Source organism: Urocitellus parryii, chromosome Y (genome assembly GCF_045843805.1).
Source record: "Urocitellus parryii isolate mUroPar1 chromosome Y, mUroPar1.hap1, whole genome shotgun sequence".
NCBI lineage: Eukaryota > Metazoa > Chordata > Mammalia > Rodentia > Sciuridae > Urocitellus > Urocitellus parryii.
In genome coordinates this window covers 3,636,123-3,660,840 of record NC_135548.1, presented here as the reverse complement: position 1 = coordinate 3,660,840, position 24,718 = coordinate 3,636,123, and the positions used below count along the sequence as shown (strand labels likewise).

The 24,718-nt window shown below is 33.8% G+C and overlaps 1 protein-coding gene across 1 annotated transcript; it reads left to right on the top strand.

Annotated features, from left to right (window-relative positions):
* Positions 1 to 976: 976 nt before the first annotated feature.
* Positions 977 to 23,449, top strand: LOC113175911 (U2 small nuclear ribonucleoprotein auxiliary factor 35 kDa subunit-related protein 2-like). Its single transcript, XM_026380273.2, has 10 exons — positions 977 to 1,280; positions 1,738 to 1,817; positions 3,055 to 3,130; positions 5,175 to 5,283; positions 5,610 to 5,693; positions 11,093 to 11,211; positions 14,712 to 14,925; positions 17,072 to 17,127; positions 17,888 to 17,997; positions 22,530 to 23,449. The coding sequence occupies exons 1-10, from the start codon at positions 1,240 to 1,242 to the stop codon at positions 23,003 to 23,005; spliced, it is 1,365 nt and encodes a 454-aa protein (XP_026236058.1). The 5' UTR covers positions 977 to 1,239; the 3' UTR covers positions 23,006 to 23,449.
* Positions 23,450 to 24,718: the final 1,269 nt, after the last annotated feature.

Here is a 24,718-nt window from a genome sequence, read left to right as displayed (position 1 = left end):
CTCAGTTCCTTAGCCCATTTATTATTTGGGTTATTTGTTTTTTGGCTATCTTTTCAGTTCTTTACCTGTGGTGGAGATTACCGCTCTAACTGAGGTACATATGGTAAATATTTTCTCCCATTCTGTAGCTCTCCTGGTATTGATTATTTCCTTGGGTGAGAAGCTTTTTAGTTTGAATTCATCCCATTTATTGATTACTGGTTTTATTTCTTTTTTATGTTTTGTTTTGTTTTGTTTTAATTGGTTACACATGACAGTACAATGATCTTGACATATCATACATTTGAATCAGATGGGATGTAATTTCTCATTTTCTGGTTTTATTTCTTATCTAGCACTATCTTTTAATCATTTACACAACCCCAAAGAATTATTAAACATTTTACTATCAAAGGTCACCTCCTAAAAGCTTTCAATGTTTCCCTTCTTAGCTGTTTCCCCTCTTAGCTATCGAAAATTAATTTCTCTTAAAAAGATGTACCAAACTTTCATCCATAACCTAGTCCTACTTCATTTACACAGCTATATTCCTTGAGATTTTTTTTTAATGACACATGAAGCTTTATTGTCAAAGTCCTTGCTATTCCAGGCATATTCCATTAACTACCTTGTGCTTTGAAGTACAGGCAACCTGTTTCCTACCATTCTCCACTCAGATATCTGTTTTCCCTCAGCCTAGGCTGAAGGGATTATGTTAGGAACAAACCTTTCCGCAAACCATATTATTTATATAAGCACTTCTTCTCTGCTTCTCAATTGTAAACTTTGTTGGAGACAAAGGTTCTAACTATCATCTCCCGGGGTTAAGGTGGTTTTACAGGAGACTACCAGAGCAAAGAGAAGGAGGTGGAATCTGGAGCTTTGTCTGAGTCGCTGATAGGTGGAGCAGAAGGAGGAGGCGGAGTTTGGACAAATCTAAAGGGTATCAGTCCCTCTAATGGTGGAGTTTTCGTGAATAAACGAGATTAGGGGAGGAATAGGACTTTCACCTCCTGCTAGAGAGTGAAGGAATATAGTAATAAGCTGAGAAATCATTGAGGACTAAAGCATTACTTTTGGAGTGCAATAAACGGAGTCTGGGGAATCACAGTTTTGCCAGGTGACAGCGGAATCTCCGACTACTGGCCTTTGCTTCCACCCGGGCTGAGACCTTGAAGCGCCAGCTTTTACGTTCTCCCGCTTCTCTCTTAATCCCACCTCTTCAGGCCACATCCTGGTTTCCTAAACCATGTGTGTCTAATGGCGGCGTTGGTGAAGACAATTTTTCCTGAGAAAAAGAGGTAAGAAATGAGGTAGATGATTTGGTGAGAATGGTGGTCGGAATAGACTCAGCATATATTGGGAGAATGAGTAGGCAGGAAAGAAAGAGAAAGCAGGTAACTATGAGCAAGTTTCTCACAACACGTCCTTTGCTCCCAGATTTTACCGGGATCTCTGTCCTTGTTGGAAGGAAACGTTGGAGTTGGTTTGCCCTAGGCGTGGGTGGATGAAGCGATATTAGATAGATGCATTGTAATCAAAACATTAGAGATCATATTTCCCTCCTGAGCACCCCAGCGATTTCCTAAGAGGCCCCGGGAGGGAAGCTCCGAGGAACAGTGTGGTAGGTATGGCCACTTGGTAATGGAGATATGTCACCACTATTAATCTGCTAATTTATTAACGTTGATCTAATTAGTGGTGATATCACCATTATTTTATATTTCATATATATGCGCGTGTGTGTGATCTTTCCAGCCATAAAAAATACAGAGCTTCCCTGAAGAAACAGAAACGAAAAAAACGTCGACAGGAGCTCGCTCGATTGAGAGATTCAGGTAATGCATTCCTTATCTAACTGTGTGTGTGCCCTCCTACTCTTTGGAATTTCAGGTCCAGAGTCAGAAGAGGTCAAATAAGTATCTGATGAAGAATAGATGAGGCTTCTCAATCCTAAATAAACCCAAGACCTGTCAGAAACGATTGCCACAGGAAGAAAGTCTGGATGACTCATCCATGCATCGTTCATACCTATTCCTAAAGTATCTAATGTTTTAAATGCAAGTAATATAGAGCTAACACTCTGTCATAGAACATGTTTATGAATGTTTTCCTTTGTAAAACTAGCACTAATTGTGCGTTTTCTCAGGTAAGATGCAGGAAAGCAGGGAGCTAAAACTCCAAACCTGAGTTTTTGTGTTCCCACCAAAGAAAAATTAAATGCAGACACTAAAAGTCATGCACAAGGATTTTGTTATAGGTGGAAGTAAAATAACAGCACTCTGGAGAGAGAATGAGTCATCTCCAAGCAGAGAATATCAAAGGTGACAGAACTGTCTCCAAATTTATTATTGTTTGATATTTACCAGGAAAACGGGGGACAACCTTCCATACTCTGCCAATTCAGGTGTTCAGCTCCTCCAGAAGGCCTTTATTGATCATCTCTGGAATTGACACATGCACATTCTATTCAGGGGACTTCATCTACAAGTCAGTCTCATGTTAATGTGGGCACTGATCAGAAGTTACCTTAGTCTACCTGCACTGGTAAAGGAAGCTTCCTTCTGGATCAGTTGAAGAGCTTATTCCCATAATTCCTAACTTCACATGAACTTCAATGGACACTATCAATAATTAGTCTTGTTTATTCTTTTTCTCTTGGCATGTTTTACAAATACTATCTTCTTTTTTTTTCTGCAGATTATCACCATTTGATTTCTTAAGATGGTTTAAAGAAGGACCCTAAAGTAATTTAAAGAACACTTTATGATGTTACCTCCATTTTACTGCTAATTGCTAGCTGCTACCTAACAGTATGGATATTGTATGTTTACTCACATGGTAATATGTGTTAAGGTTTAAGTATAAGCCAGCATGAAATTTAGTTTACTATAAAACAGTATATCTACAGATAAGATCAAATTTAATATTTGGAGAATTTAATCTTAAGGAGCAAATTTAGAAAAGTTTTTATCATCATTGTAGAGAATAACAAGTTTATGTGTTAAGTATTTGAATACTGAAATATTCAAAATTTTGCAGCATTTGGTTTAATAAACCTTTAAATTCTCTCAGAATGGTTAAAAACAGAAGAGAAAGAGGAAGCCTTTATTGAAAAGCAAGGAGAAGAAGAACTATTGGACACAGAAAGGTTAGGACTGATTCAAAAATTAACCATTCAAGGTATTTTATTTGAATTTTGTGGAGTTTTTTAAATAAACATTTGAACAGTTTGAGGAAAGTGAAGAGTAGGGGGTTTACAAGCATGGGTTAATCTAAATTGCTGCTCATTTTTTTCCTCAAAATACTATATAAATAATTGTTTTAAGGGAAATGAGCTTAATGAAAGAACTGTTTTCTTTTAATACTAAACAACAGCTGAGTCACACCGGTTAAGTTCAATGAGGATTGAGTGAATAATGTAAGAATAGGCCACAAGAAGTCATTATTTAGATGAGAACTTGATAAATTTACTTATTTATACATAGTGATAAGACTGTCTTTGGTATAAATCATATAAGTAAATCATACAAGTCAAAGTAAATGATTTGACTGTTTAATGCTTGTCTTTATCTTCTCTAAAATGGAGAATCATATGTAATTGTTTTTTATAAGTTTATTATATGCCTCTGAATTATTTCTAGGTACTGTATTTACTAATTTTCTCTCAAAGGTTTTTTTCCTCTTATTAATGATGAATTAATGATATTATGTTTCAATTTATGTAGTAACTTTGAAAAATCAACTTGGTATAAAAAGAAGTGTACAAAACATGTTGCTCATTCTGCACAACATCAAGTATTTATATTTCTAGCTAATAGGCTAATAGTAGATGTTATTATTTACCCAAAGTATAAATGCTTTGTAAAGAGTGGTTCTACCCTGGTTTAGGAAATAATGACAGGAAAAAAGTACATACTTTTCAAGAGTAAATACACAGTATATTTTTTTCAAATATTTTCTGTCTGCAGTTAATTGAAACCAAAAAACAGTATTTAAATACTATGGAAAGATAGGTAAATTGTCTGAAAATATCTAGACTTAATGTACTATTTTAAAGTGAATTGCATTTTAGTTTTTAATGTTTTGTATTTTTTGTAGTCTAAAATTTATGTACAATGAATGTATATAAACTTTGCATTCAAGTTCTACAAATTAAATCCCTATGTGTTCTGTAGGTACTGTGTGTATGCACATGAACATGTTATATTTAGTGACCTAGCTTATGCCATGGCTAAAACATGAGTTCTTGGCATTCATAGTTGGAAATTGTATTTCCTCCTAAAACATTTCCCTATATTCCTAAGCTAGACATTAAATCTTATTTTAATGAATAATATTACTAGTAATATTAGAGTTGTTATTAGTATTGAAAATAATTCAGAATACTTCATATTTATTGCCATCTTACTTATTCAGTGGAAAAATCCTTTCTAGATTCTAAATACTTATTGGTAAATAAGATTTTGAAATATAACCTATGTTCAGAGTTAAGATTTACAATATTATTGTCTTGGCCCTTACTATAAGTAATATCCCTTTTTATAATACATTATTTTTTACAAAAGGCACACATTGGTTGATTTTTATAACTTGATATCTTAAAACCTATAGCATTCCTTATTTTTAAAAAAGCATGACCACAGTATATCTTTATTTTCCTTGTTTCAGCAGATGAAGTATTTGGAAGCAAACTACAGGAGTCCCTTTTACTATGAAATTAGTAATTTAAAGCCCATTGCAAAAGAGTCAGATTTTTTCATAGGACTATAGTCCTAAAATTAAGACTTTAAAGACTTTAAATACATATTCAATAAGAAGCGTACTGTTTTCTGAATGTGAAAATCTAGGTGTTCTTCTGAAACTCAATACCCACATTATTGCCATCCAAATATTCGTATGAATGGATGAAAAGGAGTGATAGTATTATTTTTTGAAATTTGAACAGTACTGTAGCACATAAACATTTGAACCGAGTAATGATTTTAAATTATTATCCTCCATGAAGTTAGATTTATTTATGGTTCTTCCAAGAGTTCTATTTATGTTTATTAGTTTTTTTTTATTCTTACTTAACCATTCAAAGTGTTTTAATCACTTCCAAAATGTGACATATCGCTATTACGTGTGTTTATGTACATTTTTAAATTAATGACTATTTTTTAGATTATTTGATATTATTGTTACATTGATAGGCAAAACTTACATGAGGAATGGTTGTTAAGGGAACAGAAAGCACAAGAAGAATTCAAAATAAAGAAGGAAAAGGAAGAGGCAGCTCGAAAACAGCAAGAAGAACAAGAGGTATACTACCAAATTTATTTGCCAGTTAACTAAAGTCATTTCTAATTAATGTTCACAATGACCTTACCATATTCAAAATTGAATGTGTTAGGGCTAGGGAAGTAGCTTAGTGATAAAGTGTTTACCTAATATAGGGGTTTAATTACTAGTACCAAAAAAATTGAACAAATAAATAAAATAAAAATGGAATATCTTGAACTTTTTTTAAAAAAAATCAAAAGCTAATGTCATGATTACTACTGATATATTTAAATTTTAAATTTATTTGTTCTATAAATTAAATGTTAATAGTGAATCTGAAAAAACTTTTTTTTTTCCATTTGGAGAGAAAAATGAAAGAATTGGAAGAACAGCTGAGAAAAGAGAGAGAAGAGGAAGAGCAAAAACTACAGGAGAAAAGAAAAAGAGAGGTGATTGCTCTCACAGGAACAGACACGCTGCATAATCTCAGAGTGTGCTGTTGTCTGTGTTGATGAATCTGAAGCTATAGGCATGTGAATGCTGGCAAATTTTGTCCTTTGTTCTATTTTGTTTTTACGTATTTTAGTACTCTAATCTTGACTTTCTTTCCAATCTGTAATTAACAAATAATCACATTTAAGAAAATTATCTGTAAGTTGTCCATATGTTATTTTTCATATCCTTCAGGATTCCAGGGTTGATGTGGCATATTTTCCCGTGTCCTTATGGAATATCTATTTTTTATCAATATATTGTAGTTTCACATAACATTGGGTTTCATTATAATCATATGAACATGGATTATAATTTGCTTCAATTCAGTCCCCTGTATACCCCTTTTTTCTTCTCTGCTTCCTTCCCTTTTCCTTCCTCTGTTCCAATGGTCTTCCTACTATTTATTTAATTTTCAAAAATTAGTTCTTTACCAACATACATAAAGATGAAATTCACTGTGGTATATTCATAAATGTACATAATTTAGTCAGTTTCAATCCAGTGTTCCTGCCTTTTCTGGTCCCTTCTCTTTTCTCATCTATCCCCTGTCTCTGCTGTACTAATTTGCCTTCTATTTTCCTTGGGTTCCAATCCCCAATCTTCCCACAGCTTTTTTTTTTTTTTTTTTTTTTTTTTGGTCTAGTTTCAATAGATGACAGAAAACATTAAAACCTTAACTTTCTGAGTCTGACTTATTTCCCTTGATAACATGTTCTCCAATTTCATCCAGGTACCATAATATTATTCTTCGTTATAGCTGAGTAAAACTCTGTTGTTTATATATACCACATTTTCTTTATCTTAATGATCTATTTCTTTCAGAAATATCACAGTTCATCTTTCTAATTAGTTTGTAGTTTCTTCTTAGTGGCTTATTTTGAATTAATTTTATGATTAACTATGTCAGATTAGTTTCTTTAATATTGTTTTCTGTAATATTTTCAGAAATATGTTTTTTTATAATATTTTCAAGTTTGAATACTGCCAAGTTTCAAGGATATCACAAGCCATCTTTCCTTGACTCATTCATCAGGATGTAGCTTTATTATAAATTACTAAGTTTGACTACTGCTAAATTGAACAAAATTTTTAAGTTAACCATCTTAGTTGGGAAAAATGCATTTTATTGTGGTGTAGTCATGACAAGTTTTAAGCAGCTTCATGAATTTTTTGTTGTTGTTGTTGTTACATGGATTCATTAATTTCAAAGCAAATTTTGGGCACCCTTATTTTCTAGATGAGGCAAAAACACCAAGGTTTTTTTTTAAAAACAAAAAAGTTTTTTGGAAAAAATCTCATTTTTAATAAAAAGGAATCAGTTGCCATCTTAACAGAAAAATGTTCTTCAACTGAAACTTTAAATGCTTTATTTAAGAAGTCTGGTGAGACATGAAGTAGTAGATAAAATGAAATGAATTCAAGGTATGTATAATGTGTGCTTCTGCTGTGTGCTTGTGAGTCCTCTGAGTTAGCTTTCTAGAGTCAAAAAAACAGATCATTTTAAATGATGTTAAGAGGTGTAACAAATAAATAGAAGATGATATGATAAGATTGATGGGCCAAATAATTCTTTTCCTAGGAGATGATTTGAGCTCACACTCAAGTGCAAAGATCTTGGGGATTAAAACATATGGAAGAGGTCAAAAGAATGCCAGGGTGCTGAAACCTAGAAACCAAAATAGAAAAGGGCAGTGACATAGGAGGAAATCAAGAAGGGAAAGCAGGGTCAGATTATGCAATGTTCTTGGTATTTGAAGGAAGAGTTTGGATTTTATGTAAGTGTGAAGAGAAACCATTGTCTAATTTTTATATAGGAATGGGAAGTGATAATCAAATCATTTACGCAGGAGTATAAATATGATCACTTAAGTGACAACTGTTGTAGGTAGAAGAAAATAGATTCTTCTTAGAGTAGTGCTCAATAGTGCACGTATTTGGCAAATATTGAAACAGAGCTAGTATGATTCTAGGTGTGAGTTAAGGGACATTAGAAGGAACAGAGACAAAAAAAATTGTACTCTTAGGTTGTTAGTATGAAAAAAAAATGAGCAAATGGCAACCACATTTAATCATTGGGGCATGTGGGTAAGAAAAGAAGCAAGAATAAGAATTCTGTTTTAAGTACATTAAGTTACAAAGGATTCTTAGGTAACCAGGAAGATCTGTTCGGTCTTTTATTTAATGTATGTTTTAAGCAGGTATATAAAGGTAAATTTCTTTAACATAATTTAAAATGTTGAAATGTCAGGTAAAATATTACTGGCAGGTGGCAGAATTCCTTTGCCTTATGAAAAACTTTTAAATAATCTCATAAACCGTAATTATTACTGTTCATACCACGTTTTAGCTTCTGTTAAATGTTAATTATGCTCTAATTAACCCTGCATTTTATAGTATTCACTAGTATGTCATCTACAATATTGTTTTAATTGCCGTGGACATTGAACATTTTTTTTATTTATTCATGGACCATTGTGTTTCTTATTTTGAAAATTTTCTGTTTGGCTCTTTTGCTCATTTGTTTTTGTGTGTGTATGTTAATTTTTTGAGTTCTTTGTATAGAATGATGGCATTTATTGGCAGAGATTTTCTCTTTTCACACTCTTTGTTTCCTTTGCTCTGCAGAAGCTTTGTCTTTATGGCATCCCACTACTTGATTTATTTCATTTTTATTTTTTTTAATTTCTTGAGCTTATAAGTCTCATTAAGGAAGTTGATTCCTATTCCTATGCCAGTATGTTGGAATATTAGGCCTGTGTTTTCTTTTAAGTTATTTGGGGTTTCTGGTTTAATTCCTACGTCTTTGATTCACTTAAGTTGTATTTTGTGGAAGTTATAAGAAGGGATTAAATTTGATTCTTCTATGCATGAATTTCCAGTTTTCCTAGCACTGTTAGTCATCCATAAAGAAATGAAATGGCATTTGTCATGAAAAGGATGGAACTGGAGAATATCATGCTAAGTGAAACAGCCAGTCCCCACAAGTTAAAGATAGAATATTTTCTCTGCTATGTAAAGATAATTCAAAATAAAGAGTTGGGAAAAGAAAAATAGACGGAAGATCACTAGAGTAGGAGAGAAGAATTCAAGGGGAGGGAGGAAGGATGGAATAAAGAACAGTAGAATGAATCTGACCTAATTTTCCTGTATACATATGTGAATATACCTTAATGAGCCTCGCCATCATGTTCCTCTACAAGACACTAATCGAAAGCATAAATTAAAAAATAAACTTATCGCCATTTTGATGATGTTAGTTCTGCCTATCCATGAGCAGGGTATATTTTTCCATCTTCTAAGGTCTTCTTCTATGTCTTTCTTTAGGGTTCTGTAATTTTCATTGTATAAGTCTTTCACCTCTTTTGTTAGGTTGATTCCCAAGTATTTTATTTTTTGGGGGGATATTGTGAATGGAGTAGTTGTCCTCATTTCCGTTTCAGAGGATTTGTCGCTGATATACAGGAATGCCTTAGATTTATGCGTGTTGATCTTATATCCTGCCACTTTGCTGAATTCATTTATTAGCTCTAATAGCATCTTTGTAGACCCTTTTGGATCTGCTAGGTATGACCCAGCTATTCCCCTTCTCGGTCTATTCCCTAAAGCCCTAACAAGAGCATGCTACAGGGACACTGCTACATCGATGTTCATAGCAGCTCAATTCACGATAGCAAGACTGTGGAACCAGCCTAGATGCCCTTCAATAGATGAATGGATAAAAAAAAATGTGGCATTTATATACTATGGAGTATTATTCTGCATTAAAAAATGACAAAATCATAGAATTTGGAGGGAAATGGATGGCATTAGAGCAGATTATGCTAAGTGAAGCTAGTCAATCTTTAAAAAACAAATACCAAATGACTCCTTTGATATAAGGGGAGTAAACAAGGACAGGGTAGGGACGAAGAGCTTGAGACGAAGATTTACATTAAACAGGGATGAGAGGTGGGAGGGAAAGGGAGTGAGAAGGGAAATTACATGGAAATGGAAGGCGATCCTCAGGGTTATACAAAATGTCATATAAGAGGAAAGGAGGGGTAAGACAAGTTAATACAAATGGAAGAAATGATTTACAGTAGAAGGGGTAGAGAGAGAAAAGGGGAGGGGAGGGGAGGGGAGGGGGGATAGTAGAGAATAGGACAGACAGCAGAATACATCAGAATCTAGAAAGGCAATATGTCAATCAATGGAAGGGAAACTGATGTGATACAGCAATCTGTATACGGGGTAAAAGCGGGAGTTCATAATCCACTTGAATCAAACCGTGTAATATGATGTATTAAGAACTATGTAATGTTATGAACGACCAATAAAAATAAATAAATAAATAAACTTAGTAAATAGCAAAAAGATCAATAGAATAGAGTGAAGGAATAGGAAGTACCGAGGCTGAATTAGAAAAAGTTATAATCCCTTCTTATTTTTTGTCGGGCTTAATCCTATTATTGTTTTAACTAGAAAGAACCATTAAAAAGAAAAAAATGAGAATGTGGTATTTATGCTTACATACATATATACTGTAACTGAAGTGGTTTGGGATTGTAATTAAAATTTGTAAGGTGTGCTTCTTTACATTTTTATTTGGATAAAAATTCTCAGCTACTTACTCTTTTCGGAAGCTTATAGGAAGATCTGTGCTATAGAAAGAAAATTAAAACCAAAGCATTATAGGTGCAGGGTTTTCAACATTGTTATACATGTGATTCTTAATGTGATAAACTAACTTTCACTAAAGTGTCCTTTAGTCTTATGTTTATGCCATTTGTAAGAAGCTATGCAAAGATGTTGGAACAGGCTAAAAATGAGGTATTTTAAATACCTGCCATTAAAATTTTAGACAGATTACTGTTTTTGGGGGGACATGGCAGTTCCAATAATGTTTGTTTTATGATATACTATTTAGGTCATGTCATCATATCTGGAATTAATTTCATGGCTTTTGAATTTATACAACTATCACCACAAAAGCTTATGGGTAAACAAAAACAAATGATACTGCATGCTTAAATTATTTGTTAGCAATATCATATACTAATAATCCAAAGTGGTCAGTAGCTCTGATTCTGGATAACTTCTTTTTTCAGTTGTCCTTGGGCACTTTGCAGAATGGATGGACAGAAGGGAAACTTTGGTGATTTTCCTGGTTGCCTAATAAAAGAAAGTGACCTGAAACCAAAGTAGAAATACAGCTCTTATGTTTATGAAATATTCATTGCCTGTTGTAACCTAAATGTGGATGTTTTTAAATGAAACCATTTTTATTTTTGACAAAAGCTATTTGCTTTGATTAGAAACATTTAGTCTTTCATGGGTTTTTAAACAATCAGTAAAATTATGATATTTTCAACAGATGGAAAAGAGTGACACATGGCAAAACCCAGAACCACCCATCAACTTGAGATCAATGGAAAAAGATCAAGCCATTTGTCCATTTTATAGTAAAACAGGAGCCTGCAGATTTGGAGATAGGTAAGTAATTTTGTTTTATCACAACAGAATGATGTGATTCAAAATTTTGGGGGTTTTGAGTTCTCTTTTGAGAAAGATACTTCTTGTTAAAATGGCTTGTCAGACTTTTCAGGTATTATATCTGATTTTCAGGTATAGGAATGAATGCTTCTGTTTTCCATCACAGGAAATTTCACCATCACAATAAAAAAGTATGAAAGTAGTTTGAGTTTTTTGTCATTTAGGTGATGAACATCGATGTGGCAGTATCCCTGTAGCATGCTCTTTTAAGGTCTTCAGGGAATAGTCCGAGAAGGGCAATAGCAGGGTCAAATGGTGGTTCCATTCCCAGCTTTCCCAGGAATCTCCATACTGCTTTCCAAACTGGCTGCACCAATTTGCAGTCCCACCAGCAATGTACAGTGTACCCTTTTCTCCACATCCTCGCCAGCAGTTGTTGTTGTTTGAGTTCATAATGGCTGCCAATCTTACTGGAGTGAGATGGTATCTTAGGGTGGTTTTGATTTGCATTTCTCTGACTGCTAGAGATGGTGAGCATTTTTTCATGTACTTATTGATTGATTGTATATCCTCCTCTGAGAAGTGTCTGTTCAGGTCCTTGGCCCATTTATTGATTGGGTTATTTGTTATCTTATTGTCTAATTTTTTGAGTTCTTTGTATACTCTGGATATTAGGGCTCTATCTGAAGTGTGAGGAGTAAAAATTTGTTCCCAGGATGTAGGCTCCCTATTTACCTCTCTTATTGTTTCTCTTGCTGAGAAAAAACTTTTTAGTTTAAGTAAGTCCCATATGTTGATTCTTGTTATTAACTCTTGTGCTATGGGTGTCCTATTAAGGAATTTGGAGCCCGACCCCACAATATGTAGATCGGAGCCAACTTTTTCTTCTATCAGACGCAGAGTCTCTGATTTGATATCAAGCTCCTTGATCCATTTTGAGTTAACTTTTGTGCATGGCGAGAGAAAGGGATTCAGTTTCATTTTGTTGCATATGGATTTCCAGTTTTCCCAACACCTTCCTCTATTGCATGCTTTTAGACCCTTTATCAAATATAAGATAGTTGTAACTTTGTGGATTAGACTCTGTGTCCTCTATTCTATACCATTGGTCCACCCGCCTGTTTTGGTACCAGTACCATGCTGTTTTTGGCACTATTGCTCTGTAATATAGTTTGAAATCTGGTATCGCTATACTGCCTGATTCACACTTCCTGCTTAGAATTACTTTTGCTATTCTGGGTCTTTTATTTTTCCATATGAATTTCATGATTGCTTTATCTATTTCTACAAGAAATGCCTTTGGAATTTTGATTGGCATTGCATTAAACCTATAGAGAACTTTTGGTAATATCGCCATTTTGATAATGTTAGTTCTGCCTATCCATGAACAGGGTATATTTTTCCATCTTCTAAGATCTTCTTCTACTTCTCTCTTTAGGGTTCTGTAGTTTTTATTGTATAAATCTTTCACCTCTTTTGTTAGGTTGATTCCCAAGTATTTTATTTTTTTTCAGGATATTGTGAATGGAGTGTTTTTCCTCATTTCCGTTTCAGAAGTTTTGTCGCTGATATACAGAGATGCCTTTGATTTATGCGTGTTGATTTTATATCCTGCCACTTTGTTGAATTCATTTATTAGTTCTAGTAGTTTCTTTGTAGACCCTTTTGGGTCTTCTAGGTATAGAATCATGTCATCCGCAAATAGTGATAATTTAAGTTCTTCTTTTCCTATTTTTATGCCTTTAATTTCTTTTGTCTGTCTAATTGCTCTGGCTACTATTTCAAGGACTAAATTAAATAGAAGTGGTGAGAGAGGGCATCCCTGTCTTCTTCCAGATTTTAGAGGGAATGCCTTCAACTTTTCTCCATTCAGAATGATGCTAGCCTGAGGCTTAGCATAGATAGCTTTTACAATGTTGAGGTATGTTCCTGTTATCCCTAGTTTTTCTAATGTTTTGAACATAAAGGTAAGGCCTTGAAATGCATAACTAACATTATTAACTTTGTCGAATGCTTTCTCTGCGTCTGTTGAGATGATCATATGTTTCTTATCTTTAAGTCTATTGATGTGGTGAATAACATTTATTGATTTCCGTATATTGAACCATCCTTGCATCCCAGGGATGAATCCTACTTGATCATGGTGCACAATTTTTGATGTGTTTTTGTATTCGATTTGCCAGAATTTTATTGAGGATTTTTGCATCTAGGTTCATTAGAGATATTTAGTTTTCTTTCTTTGAGGTGTCTTTGTCTGGTTTCAGAATCAGGGTGATGTTGGCCTCATAGAATGAATTTGGAAGAGCTCCCTCTTTTTCTATTTCCTGAAATAACTTGAAAGTATTGGTATTAATTCTTCTTTAAAGGTTTTGTAAAACTCCGCTGTATACCCATCTGGTCCTGGGCTTTTCTTGCTTGGTAGTCTTTTGATTGCTTCTTCAATTTCATCCATTGATATTGGTCTGTTCAAATTGTGATTTTATTATAATTTTAATCAAGGAAGAAAAGCACATAACATAAAATATTCTGTCTTAACTATTTTTTAAGTATTTAGCTCAGTAGTAAATATAGTCATATAATTGGGCAACTAATATTTCAAGCTGATTTATATCAGAAAACCAAAACTCTGCACCCATTTAACAATTCTCTATCCCTCCTCATCTTGTCCTGCAACGTTTAACTAGAAGACTAACCAGAAATTTTTTATTTTCTTGGAAGTTTAAACTACTTTTTTTTCCTCATTTTATTTTAGGAAGAGAAACATATTTTTAAAATAAGCTCATGTCATGAATAATTTTAATCTCAGCATAGCTGAATTAGCTCAGACTAGATACAACTGAAATTATAAAAACTGTTCTTCATAATGTTTAGCTATTCTTATTAAATTCAAAATGTGTTTTATACCCTGTATTGTATATTAAGTTCAGTCTCTTAAAATCTGTCTCTTCCCCTAATTCTTGGTTAGTTATGCATTTCAAGGCCTTACCTTTCTTCTTTCAAAGTGGGATAAGTATTAACACCCAAACTGTCCTAACATCTCAGAAATATCAGAGGAAAAGAAATGTAAAAATTCACCATAACTATTAAATATTGAATATAAGATTAAAATACCAAGTGTTTTCTAGATTATCTTCTAAGTATGTAAGTTAATTGAACATTGCATAGAATCAGGATTGTATTATTAGTTCTCAGTTTCTTCCCAAGAGCCCAATACATGTCTCCACAATCAGGTAATAAAATGTATTTTTTTCTCCCTGTGCTTCAACATATATAAAACTTGCTGAACTTCATTCAGTGATAACTGAATAATAAATGAACTTAGTTTTCATTGCCAACTTGTCATTTTGACTAGAATAAAGTGTTGAAATTTGGCATCTGAGCATAGTTATTGTAAGATCAGAAGAGCCGAATTATTTGAATTTTTATCTCAAAATGTAATGCAAGTTTGTGTGTGATTTTTAAATACTGGACTAGTGAATTAGGTTTTTGTTCATATGCAGATGCTCACGTAAACATAACTACCCTGCAACAAGTTCCACCCTTCTTATTAAAAGCATGTTTACAACATTTGAAATGGAACAGTGTAGTAGGGATGACTATGACCCTGATGCAAGTCTGGAGTACAGTGAAGAGGAAACATACCAGCAGTTTCTTGACTTCTATGATGACGTGCTTCCTGAGTTCAAGAATGTGGGAAAAGTGATCCAGTTCAAGGTGGGCATATGCATGGAGTGGATTCATATGCCTCACCCTAAAGTAACTCAGTGCACAGGGAGCTGGGTGCTGTTTAACTGGGTATAGCTAGCTATGTGCTAATATGTGCCTAGCCAAGTGTCGGCACTCAGGTACTCAGTAAGTATTACTTCTTTCTTCTTTTCTTCCTCCATTCTAGCTTATAATGTATAAGTACATGAAATCACAAATGTATATTACCATCTTCCTAAATGTTAAGGTCTGGATTGGAAATGACCTTTCATTTATTTAAGACCTTTGTGCTTCATCTCTCAGCTTTTGAATTATCTTCAACAGGTCTTCTGCACATAGTCATTCAAGTCTTAGATACTGTACATGACAGGGAGCTTCCTTTCTTCTTCTGTAGGTGCCTCACCTACAGCTTTGATATTTGTATTGTGACTCTACTCAGTTTGTTAGTTCAAGTTGATAATGTATGCCTACTAGTCCTACCCAAAGTGCATGTCTTTCTTGTAGAACCAAAAAAGAACATAATCTTATTTTTCTTTTATTTATCTTCCATATTGAACACAGTGTCTCAAAATTATCCTGGCTTGTGATACTTGCTAAAAGGGAGATATCTAAATTACATATGACTGTTTTAAAATGATGTCTAAAGCTAGGTTAAGCCATATCAAATACCTGTTTCTCTAGGAACCATTATTTGAATCTTAAGATGGTCAAACCTCTTGGGGCTGGGGATATAGCTAGAGTGCTTGCCTCACATGCACAAGGCCCTGAGTTCAATCCCTATACAAAAAAAAAAAAAAAAAGATAGTTAAACTTCTTAAGCTTGTCTAGGATTTGGTCAGATCTGAACGTAATTGATTTTATATTAGGAAAGGAAGAAAGTGTCACTTAATTGGGAAAAAAAAGAACTAAAGCTATAAAATATTTTTTCTGCTATTTGGAAATGACTATAGAAATTTGAAATAATCAAAACAGGAACTGATAATTCAGTTTTTAAGAAACTCTTACATTCAAGTCCGTTCTACTGATTTTAAGAAGTTTAAAACTTCTTTTATATGAAGTTATTCTTTTCTCCTAATCTTTTGTTCTCTCATATCTGCCTGCCTTAATGCTGCTTCTAAGCACAAATAAAAACCACACTAGAAGGGTCTAATCATACAAAACATAATACCACTGAATTGACTATCCTATGCTGTCAAATGTCATTTCTATCTATTTCTTATCCAGAAAGATTACATCAATAGTGTCCTTCAGGTATCCTGGTTCTTCAGAGTGGTATTACTGGTACTTTCAAAGCTTAGGCTTGATTAAAATTTGCAGTTTTGTCCAATACTATTTTGTATTTTTTCTTTTGGTTAGAATCCTATGAGCTCTTTAGTGTTATTTGCTAAATGTGTAGAGATTGACAGCTATAAATTGAAGTCTATATTTAATAAATTTTTAATTGGAAAAATTAGCCATGGAAAATTAATATTGGGCCCTTTTTCTCACAGCACTGTTTATTCATTAGGGTGGGAAAAAACTGAGTGCATATTAGAAGAGAAAATAATATATATTGATAATTTGATTCATCCACTAGAAACTAGGTAAAATTCTTTTGAAAAGAATGTAAATACCATTAGTAAAATCTTAAGATATATAAATAATACTATATATTAAGGAGTTATTATACTTACACATTATAAATATACAGATATATAGATATATATAGCTTATACAATGTATAATTTATATATAATGTATAATTTATGCCTATTTCAGTGTGCATGAATGTATTTGTGTCTTATCTAGTTACATGTATGTTTACATATGTATGTGTGTTTGTGTTTGGAATTGAAGGTAACTCTTACCTCAAAATGAAAAATGTTGATGATAAATCTGATGGCATGCATATGAATTTATTTGTATTCACTGTGTATGTGAAACATTAAATTTTATTTAAAAATTAATGCAGTAAACAAAGATCAGGCAGGTGGGTCTGTAGTTCTACTGTACAGTAATGTGTGACAAATGTTAACATTTGAGGTATGTGATATCTTTTATAATTTTTAATTGATAAGTACCTTGTGGAATGTTAGTCTGGAAAAAGTGCATTTGATAAATTTATAGTTTATTTTCCTTAGTTTTTAATGATGGAATATTTCACATTACTTCTTAGGTCAGCTGCAATTTGGAGCCTCATCTGAGGGGAAATGTGTATGTTCAATATCAATTGTAAGTATGCTGAGCATAAATTTCTTTGTTTTCTCAAGGTACTGTTATATCTATTTTTGTTAACTTTTGGAATTTTTTATTGGATATATGACTTTCTTAAGCACCGTTTTTTCAAATGCAAATATCAAGAGTTGATAGAAAGATGTATTTCATTTTTTTATATATTTAAATAGCTTTAAATCTAATTCATCATTCAATTATTATTTATATAATTTTAAAAATCAAAATACAGAGCTGATCAAAGGTAACTAGAATACAGAATATAGAAGTATGAGTTAAAAGAGATTAAAGCTTAAAATAAGTGTTAGTGTTTATTTGATCAGATAAGAGGACAATTATGTATTATTGCTTTTAACTTGTACTTCTATATTCTGTATTCTAGTTATTCTATACCACTCAATGGCAAACACATTTCTTGGCCACTTGATAAGAATAGTAATCCTGAGAAGTGAAAGTTCTAACAATTTAAAACACACGTCTGTAGTTTTGTTTGTTGACTATTTTTTTACTAAAAAGAAAGTTTTCATTCATAAACCTGTTTGATGCTGGAATTTATGCAGAATTAGATGAAAAGGATCACTAAGTCAGTGTTGCATATAACAGCTTTAGTGCTCTAACAGAATTTCCTACATTGTGCAAAAATCATTGGCTTAAAATAAATTAATAAAATAATTAGTAAGAAAATTAGTTTATATCTTAGAACATTAAGGTGCATTTTTTAATTTTTTTAATTTTTATTTTTTATTTTTTTGCTTCAAAGAGAAGAAGAATGCCAAGCAGCCCTATCTCTGTTTAATGGACGATGGTATGCAGGAAGACAGCTTCAGTGCGAATTCTGCCCAGTGACCCAGTGGAAAACGGCGATTTGTGGTAAAACACAACATGATGATTTTTTTTCTAATTTGTTTCACTGTTGTAGAAAGGTGGAAAATGGTGATATGTGATAAATTATAACATCATGACTTTTTCCTAATTTGTTCCACTAGTTTTCTTAGGGACAAAAACCAAATTTTTTAATGAGGTTTTTTTTTAAATTCCAAATTAATTATACATAGCTTTGGCTTCACTATAAGCAGAAATCATATAAAAGTCATCACTTTTTTTTAACCTATATTAGATCTTGTGTATCATTTTATGTAAGAAGTGACTGAGGCCAGTGTATTGATGATGGACCATGGCTGTCATTCTTATACCTAGCTCTTAGTGCTATATTTCAGAAAGCCCAGCAAGCCACATTATTATAGTTCTAAAGGCTCCCACTACTTGGGCTGTTTTTGTTTTTATTTTTCCCATAACCACCTTATCCTTAGTATGTATTCTTTCATTACTACAGACATGAAAGAGTAGTAACATTTCTACCCCAGTCAACACTGACTCATCAAACAATGGCAGCCACATCATAAAATGAAACAATTCTTTGCTTATAGCATCCAGCAGTTTTGATGTTCTGATTTTTAAATTTCTGTCAGGCCATACCCATGATGGGAAGAGATGAAGCTCTGAATGTCTTAGGGGATCTTCTCTAAAATTTCTCTTTTGTTTCTTTGCTTTATGCTCCTCTTCTTAAAATCTGAATCATACCTGGGGTTTATCATCTTGTCTTAATAGATATTGCCATTTTAAAAGCATTTTTTTAAAGGGAAAGGAGGAAAATTTTAACAGGAAAACCTTAAGAAACCATTTCAATTTAAGTTTAAAGACTTGGGGTTGAACGGAAAAGATCTGTTTTATTCCATCTTTTGTCAGTTATTAGTTCCATGTGATATCATCAAGAAGCTTTTTGGTTGTTACTTTGACTCCCTCAAATGAGATTATTTCACTTTTTTAAATTTTTTTTTTTAGTTGATGATGGACACAATACTTTTATTTAATTTATTTATTCATTTTTATGTGGTGCTGAGGATCAAACCCAGTGCCTCACATGTGCTAAGCAAGCATTCTTCTGCTAAGCCACAACCCCCACCTCACTTTTTATTTATAAACTGCTTTTTAGTGATAAATCATTTAAACACTTTTTAAATGTGTTAAGTCTTAGAGCTTTGAATTACAGAGTTGTGTAAGCTAGTGTTGGGTAGCATCACTCTATTTTTAAATATTTTTATCTATATCTATTTTCAATTACTCTTTATTGTCCACCCACTCACATACCTCAGCAACTATTGAGAGCCAAAGCCGAAGGGGCCCCAGCAAACTTCCAGCTGCCAGATGATGATTGGCTCACAGCAGCCCCAGCAACTTCTAGCTGATTGGCTCCTCAGACTGGTAGTCTGAAAGGGCGGGAAAAATAGGCCAATGAGCATCACCGCAGAGGAGCCAATCAGCTGGAAGTTGCTGGGGCTGCTGTGAGCCAATCATCATCTGGCAGCTGGAAGTTTGCTGGAAATTTACTGGCAGCTGGAAGTTTGCTGGGGCCCCTTCAGCTGTGGCTCTCAACAAGCAATCACTAATTCACAAAGTATCCCTGTGATATACTTTGGTGAACACTTCATATCAACTGAGTGATATAATTTTTTTTTATAGCATCTTTCATTTGTGTTTTTTTTAATCAAGTTTCATCTATTTTGCAGCATGTATCAGTACTCATTCCTTCTTAAGAATTATGTTACATTGTTTGGATTAACATTTTGTTTATCCGTTTGTCAATTGAATGTTTTGATTGTTTTCCTCTTTGTTACATGTAATGCTTCTAAAACAAATCATGTACAAGCTTTTATATGAATATGTATATTTCAATTTTATTGAATATATTCCTAAAAGTGGGTCATGTGGTAACTCAGTGTTCAACCTTTGGAAAAATTGCCAAGCTGCTTTCCAGAACTGCTTAATCATTTTATACTTCTACCAGAATTCTAGTTTTCCATGGTTGTCTCAGTGCACTTGTGATATCTCAATTTGCATTTTCCTAGTGACCAATGATGTTGAACACCTTTCTTGGGCATATTTGGCTATTTCCATATTTTTGGAGAAATATGTGTTCAAGTTCTTTGCTAATTTTTGTTTTGTTTTGTTTTTTTAATTTTTATTTTTTTTAGTCATACATGACAGTAGAATGTAATTTGACATATAATACATACATGAAATGTACATACATCAATCATATTGTCTATTCTGCTGCCCTTCCTATCCTCCCTACTCCTCCCCTCCTCTCCCATCCTTTCTCTCTATCCAGTCTAATGTGACACACTTTTTTTTCTTTTTCTCATCACAACATCATATATGTATTCTGTATAACAATGAGGTTCTCCTTCCATCTTCCATGCAACTCCCCTTCTCCCTCTTTTTCCCTCCCACCTCTCTTCTCTATTTAGTGGTAGTCTTCTTCTCATGCCTTCCTCCCTATTCCATTTTGAGTCACCCCCCTATATCAGAGAACACATTCGGCATTTGTTTTTTAGGTGGTGGCTAACTTCACTTAGCATAATCTGCTCTAATGCCATCCATTTGCCTGCAAATGCCATGATTTTATTATTTTTTAGTGCTGAGTAATATTCCATTGTGTATAAATGCCACATTTTATTAATCCATTCATCTATTGAAGGGCATCTAGGTTGGTTCCACATTCTAGCTGTTGTGAAATGTGTGGCTATAAACATTGATGTGGCTGTGTCCCTGTAGTATGCTCTTCTTAGTTTCATATAAGGCATACCATACCTGGTGGCATATAGAAAACTTAATTTCAGACGAAGGATGTTATACTTAGAGGGAAAGGAGTGAGGGTATGAGGTTAAACTAACTTAGCAATTTTGGAGAACTCTAACCAATAGACTGGTAATTTATGGAAGAATGTATAGACTCAACCTCCTATCTGTATTTAGATAGTTACCCTATGTATAGATAGTAAAAGTTAGGAGGTTGAAAGTGGGATAGAGGGAATACGAATGAAGAGAAGAAAAAAATAGCAAGGAAGAAAAGAGAAATAAGAGAGAAGGAAAAAGAAAATTCGATAGAAAAAAAGAAAAAAATTGGGGGAAGATGGGGTATATGCATTTCCTCTATATTATATTATTTTGGTGATTCGGTTGTTCATGCACAGTTCTTGGTTTCACATATGTTGAGGTTGTGAAAGAGAAGAAAAGAGAGAAAGAGAAAAAAAAAGTTTCTCAGAACTCTGTTTTCCTTGCTTCCAGTAGGTGGAGTTGTCTATTCCTAGCTTGAGCCTCTGTGTTCAGTGTGGTGGATATAGCCAGTGTGAAAGGATATGAGCTTCCACCTGTATCTTCCCTACTCTAGTCTCTGAGGTGGAAACCAGGTGCCTATACAGTTGTTGTTTTGCATTGATAGCTACAATCCCCAAAAGCTTGTGGGAAATATTTTGAGTTATCGCAGCTAAGGGTGGGGGACTTGGAAACCGGGTACCTGGATCAGCCACAGAACCATGCTGGTAGCCACACCCCTTTTGATGGGTTTCCTCGGACTAGCACGTGGGGCGGAGCCGGGCTTCCTCCTCTGGTCTGGGCTGGGCTGGCGCCGGGCTTCCTCCTCCAGTCTCCTTTGCTAATGTTTTAATAGGTATATTGTGGTTTTGAGTTAAAAGAGTTTTTTCTATTTTATAGAAAATTTTTACAAAAATATGTTTCATTCTATAGATTTTTTTTCAGTTACTTAAATGTGTCCTTTGAAGCATAGAATTTTGAATTTTGATGAAGTCTAATATATCTGTTTTTTTGTTTGTGATTTTATATTATGTCTAACAAATGATTGCTTATTACCCACCATCAAGAATATTTACTTATATGTCTTTTTTAGAATCTTATAATTTCATCTCAGGTTTAATCAGATCCATTTGAGATAGTTTCTATAGGTAGTGTCAGGTGCAGAGGTATTTCACCATTTGGGAAATTCGGTGCTTTTAAAATTTTTGAAAAACCTAACAATATTATTCAAATACATTTGACTTAGGTAAGAATATTTTTCATATTAAATGCTGTTGGTAAATTTAAATTTAGAACAAATTTTTGCATTGATTTTTGAAATCTAAAAAATGTAGGCTCTTCTTTCTATAATAGAACATTTCTTTTAAATAGTAGTTCTGTCCCACGACCATATTACCTCATAGCAATCACTGGTTCTTCTGTGTTAAAATTAGGGATCTATATTGTCAATCATTGAATAATATAACCTTGGGGGAAAAAAATGTAACATAGTCACTGTTCACTCAGTTGCACTGGCAATCATAGAGTATTCTGAGAAACCAAATTTTTATTATTTAGAGTGTCATTTGTTAAAGCATTTTGAGTTTCAAGTTTGATGAACAGACTTAAGACTTCAATTTATGTAAATCCCCCTTTTTAAAAAGCATGAAAATATCCAAATCTGTGAAATTTTTCTTTAAAAAGGATAAGATGCTATTTTGTAAGTATATAATAGTAATTGCTGTTTTATCACTGTGCATTTGTTTACAGGTTTATTTGAAATACAACAGTGTCCAAGAGGAAATCACTGCAACTTTCTTCATGTGTTTAGAAATCCCAACAATGAATTATGGGAAGCAAATAAAGACATCTGTATGTCTCCAGGTTGGACTAATTCCTCCTTTAGTAATAACTTGGAGAAGAAAGAGAGAATCATCTACTATGGCAAATACTATGGCAAGACAAGGAGAAGAAGCAACCCTAGTCCAGATCATTTCTACAAGAGAAATAGAGAGCCTGAGAGGAAGAGGAGAAGTAATCACATGGCAAAGAAATCTCAAGAATACATAACGAAGAGTGATGAGAGACCCAATTCACAAAGTGGAGGAAGAAAAGGGGCCCCTAGTCACAATAGCAGAAGCCACCTGAGAAGGACTCAGAGCCAGAGCTGGCCTGGTTCCAAGAGTCATTGCAGTAGGTGTTCAGATAGTAAAGATCATACTATTCAGAGACTCAAATTCAAGTAAATCTATTTGCTGGAAATTGTGATATATCTTATTGTGGCTGCACATATTTGGATAGAGAGCTATGAGCTCAGATAGTCATAAGTCTGGCTGACTCCCTGTATAAAAGATCTCATTTAAAAATACATTTTTTTCTCTGAAAATCAAAAGTTACATGTTTAGATACGGAAAACTTAAGATAATAAAATGCATAAACCACAACAAGAAAATTTTTTGTAATTCTGTCTTGGGAAATAATCATCTTTGGAAATTTTTTCCCTATTATTTTTAAGCGAGTGAACTTTTTTTATATAAAGTAAAAATCATACATGACTAGAACTAACTAATATGCTATCTTTTCATCCATATTACCTTGTCATATTTCATCAAGCCCTGATTTTTATGTAATTATTTTTCAGGTATATAAAATTATCAATTTAATTAAAATTTACATCTGATTTCACATTATTAATGAATTTGGTGTGCAAATTAAAACTCCTATAGTAGAATTCTTTTAAAAATTATACAACATTTCTTTGAGAGGACAAGTGAATGGAGTACTTCATACATAGCATATGTTAAGAGCAGTGAGTGGCAGACTGGTAGGCACAGCCCTCAGCATGAGGCCATTTGTTGCTGTCCCTGTGCTTGCTCTACAGCCCACTCCTTGGTTGCTAGAAAAAAGGGCAGTTAGAAAAAATTGCATTGGTGGCTACCTGTAATCTGCTTAACTACTGCCTGAGTATATATTCATGGTAACTGCGCAATAAAATCAGATCTGCTTCCTACTTGGTCCCTGGAGGTCTAGATTAGCAACTCTGCAGCAATAATCTCCTCTACCCTATTCTGTGGACATGCAACAGGCACCTGATCAAGGACCTGAGGTAAAACAGGTGTGGCCCCTCGCAGAGCAGTGAGGAAGGGGAAATTGGGAATCTAATGAATTTTACCGAAGACTTGGAGCTGCAAGTATTATGGACTGTCTTGGATACTAGAGGTTTAACCCTGAATAAGAGAGAAGCCCAGAAGTTCTGGGATATAATAATAAACACCTTGGATTGATGCTGCTGATATCTTAGATCCTATAATATGGGACAAGATAATGGCAAATGTGCAGCAAGCTGAAGTAAGATGGGATATACTATTACCACTACATTGTTTTCCTATTGTGACAGCTATTCAAGAAAGTTTTAAAGACAAGGGTCTTGCAACAAGACCCTTGTCATATAAGATGGCCCTGAGGGAAGATGAAACTGTAAGGATGAGGGGGGGAAAAAACGGGTGAAAATCTATTTCAAAGCAAGCAACCACAGTAGACACAAGAAAGCTGGAGCTAGAATCTAGTTTAAATCAAGCAACCACAACAGAAGCAGAAAGTGGTACTGGTAGCCTTCGTGGTGTAGATGAGCTGACCACAAATGGCACAAGTGTGCCTTTTATTGACAGGCAAAGATTATATATATCCTTCCCTGAGTCAATGGCAAATGCCTCCTTATGAGGAAACATCAAAGTCAGCAAGGGACTATACCAGCTTAGAAATGACCAGGCCAGATAGGCCCCAAGTCCTAGTCTTCCAGAAAACCCATTCTAGGATATCAGAAATCTTTTTGAAGATCTCTGTAAGGTAAGGGATGAAAGGTGGGGTAAGGAACTTCAAGCCTTCCCAGTCAACATATCCCCAATACCACAGTGCCCTGCCACTTGGTATCCACACACATTGGATAGCCTGAAAGAGTT

Coding starts and splice junctions, on each gene's coding strand:
- LOC113175911 (XM_026380273.2), top strand. CDS start 1,240: ATGGCGGCGTTGGTGAAGACAATTTTTCCTGAGAAAAAGAG. Junction 3,131..5,174: donor GAACTATTGGACACAGAAAG/GTTAGGACTGAT, acceptor TTACATTGATAG/GCAAAACTTACATGAGGAAT. Junction 17,998..22,529: donor GTGGAAAACGGCGATTTGTG/GTAAAACACAAC, acceptor ATTTGTTTACAG/GTTTATTTGAAATACAACAG.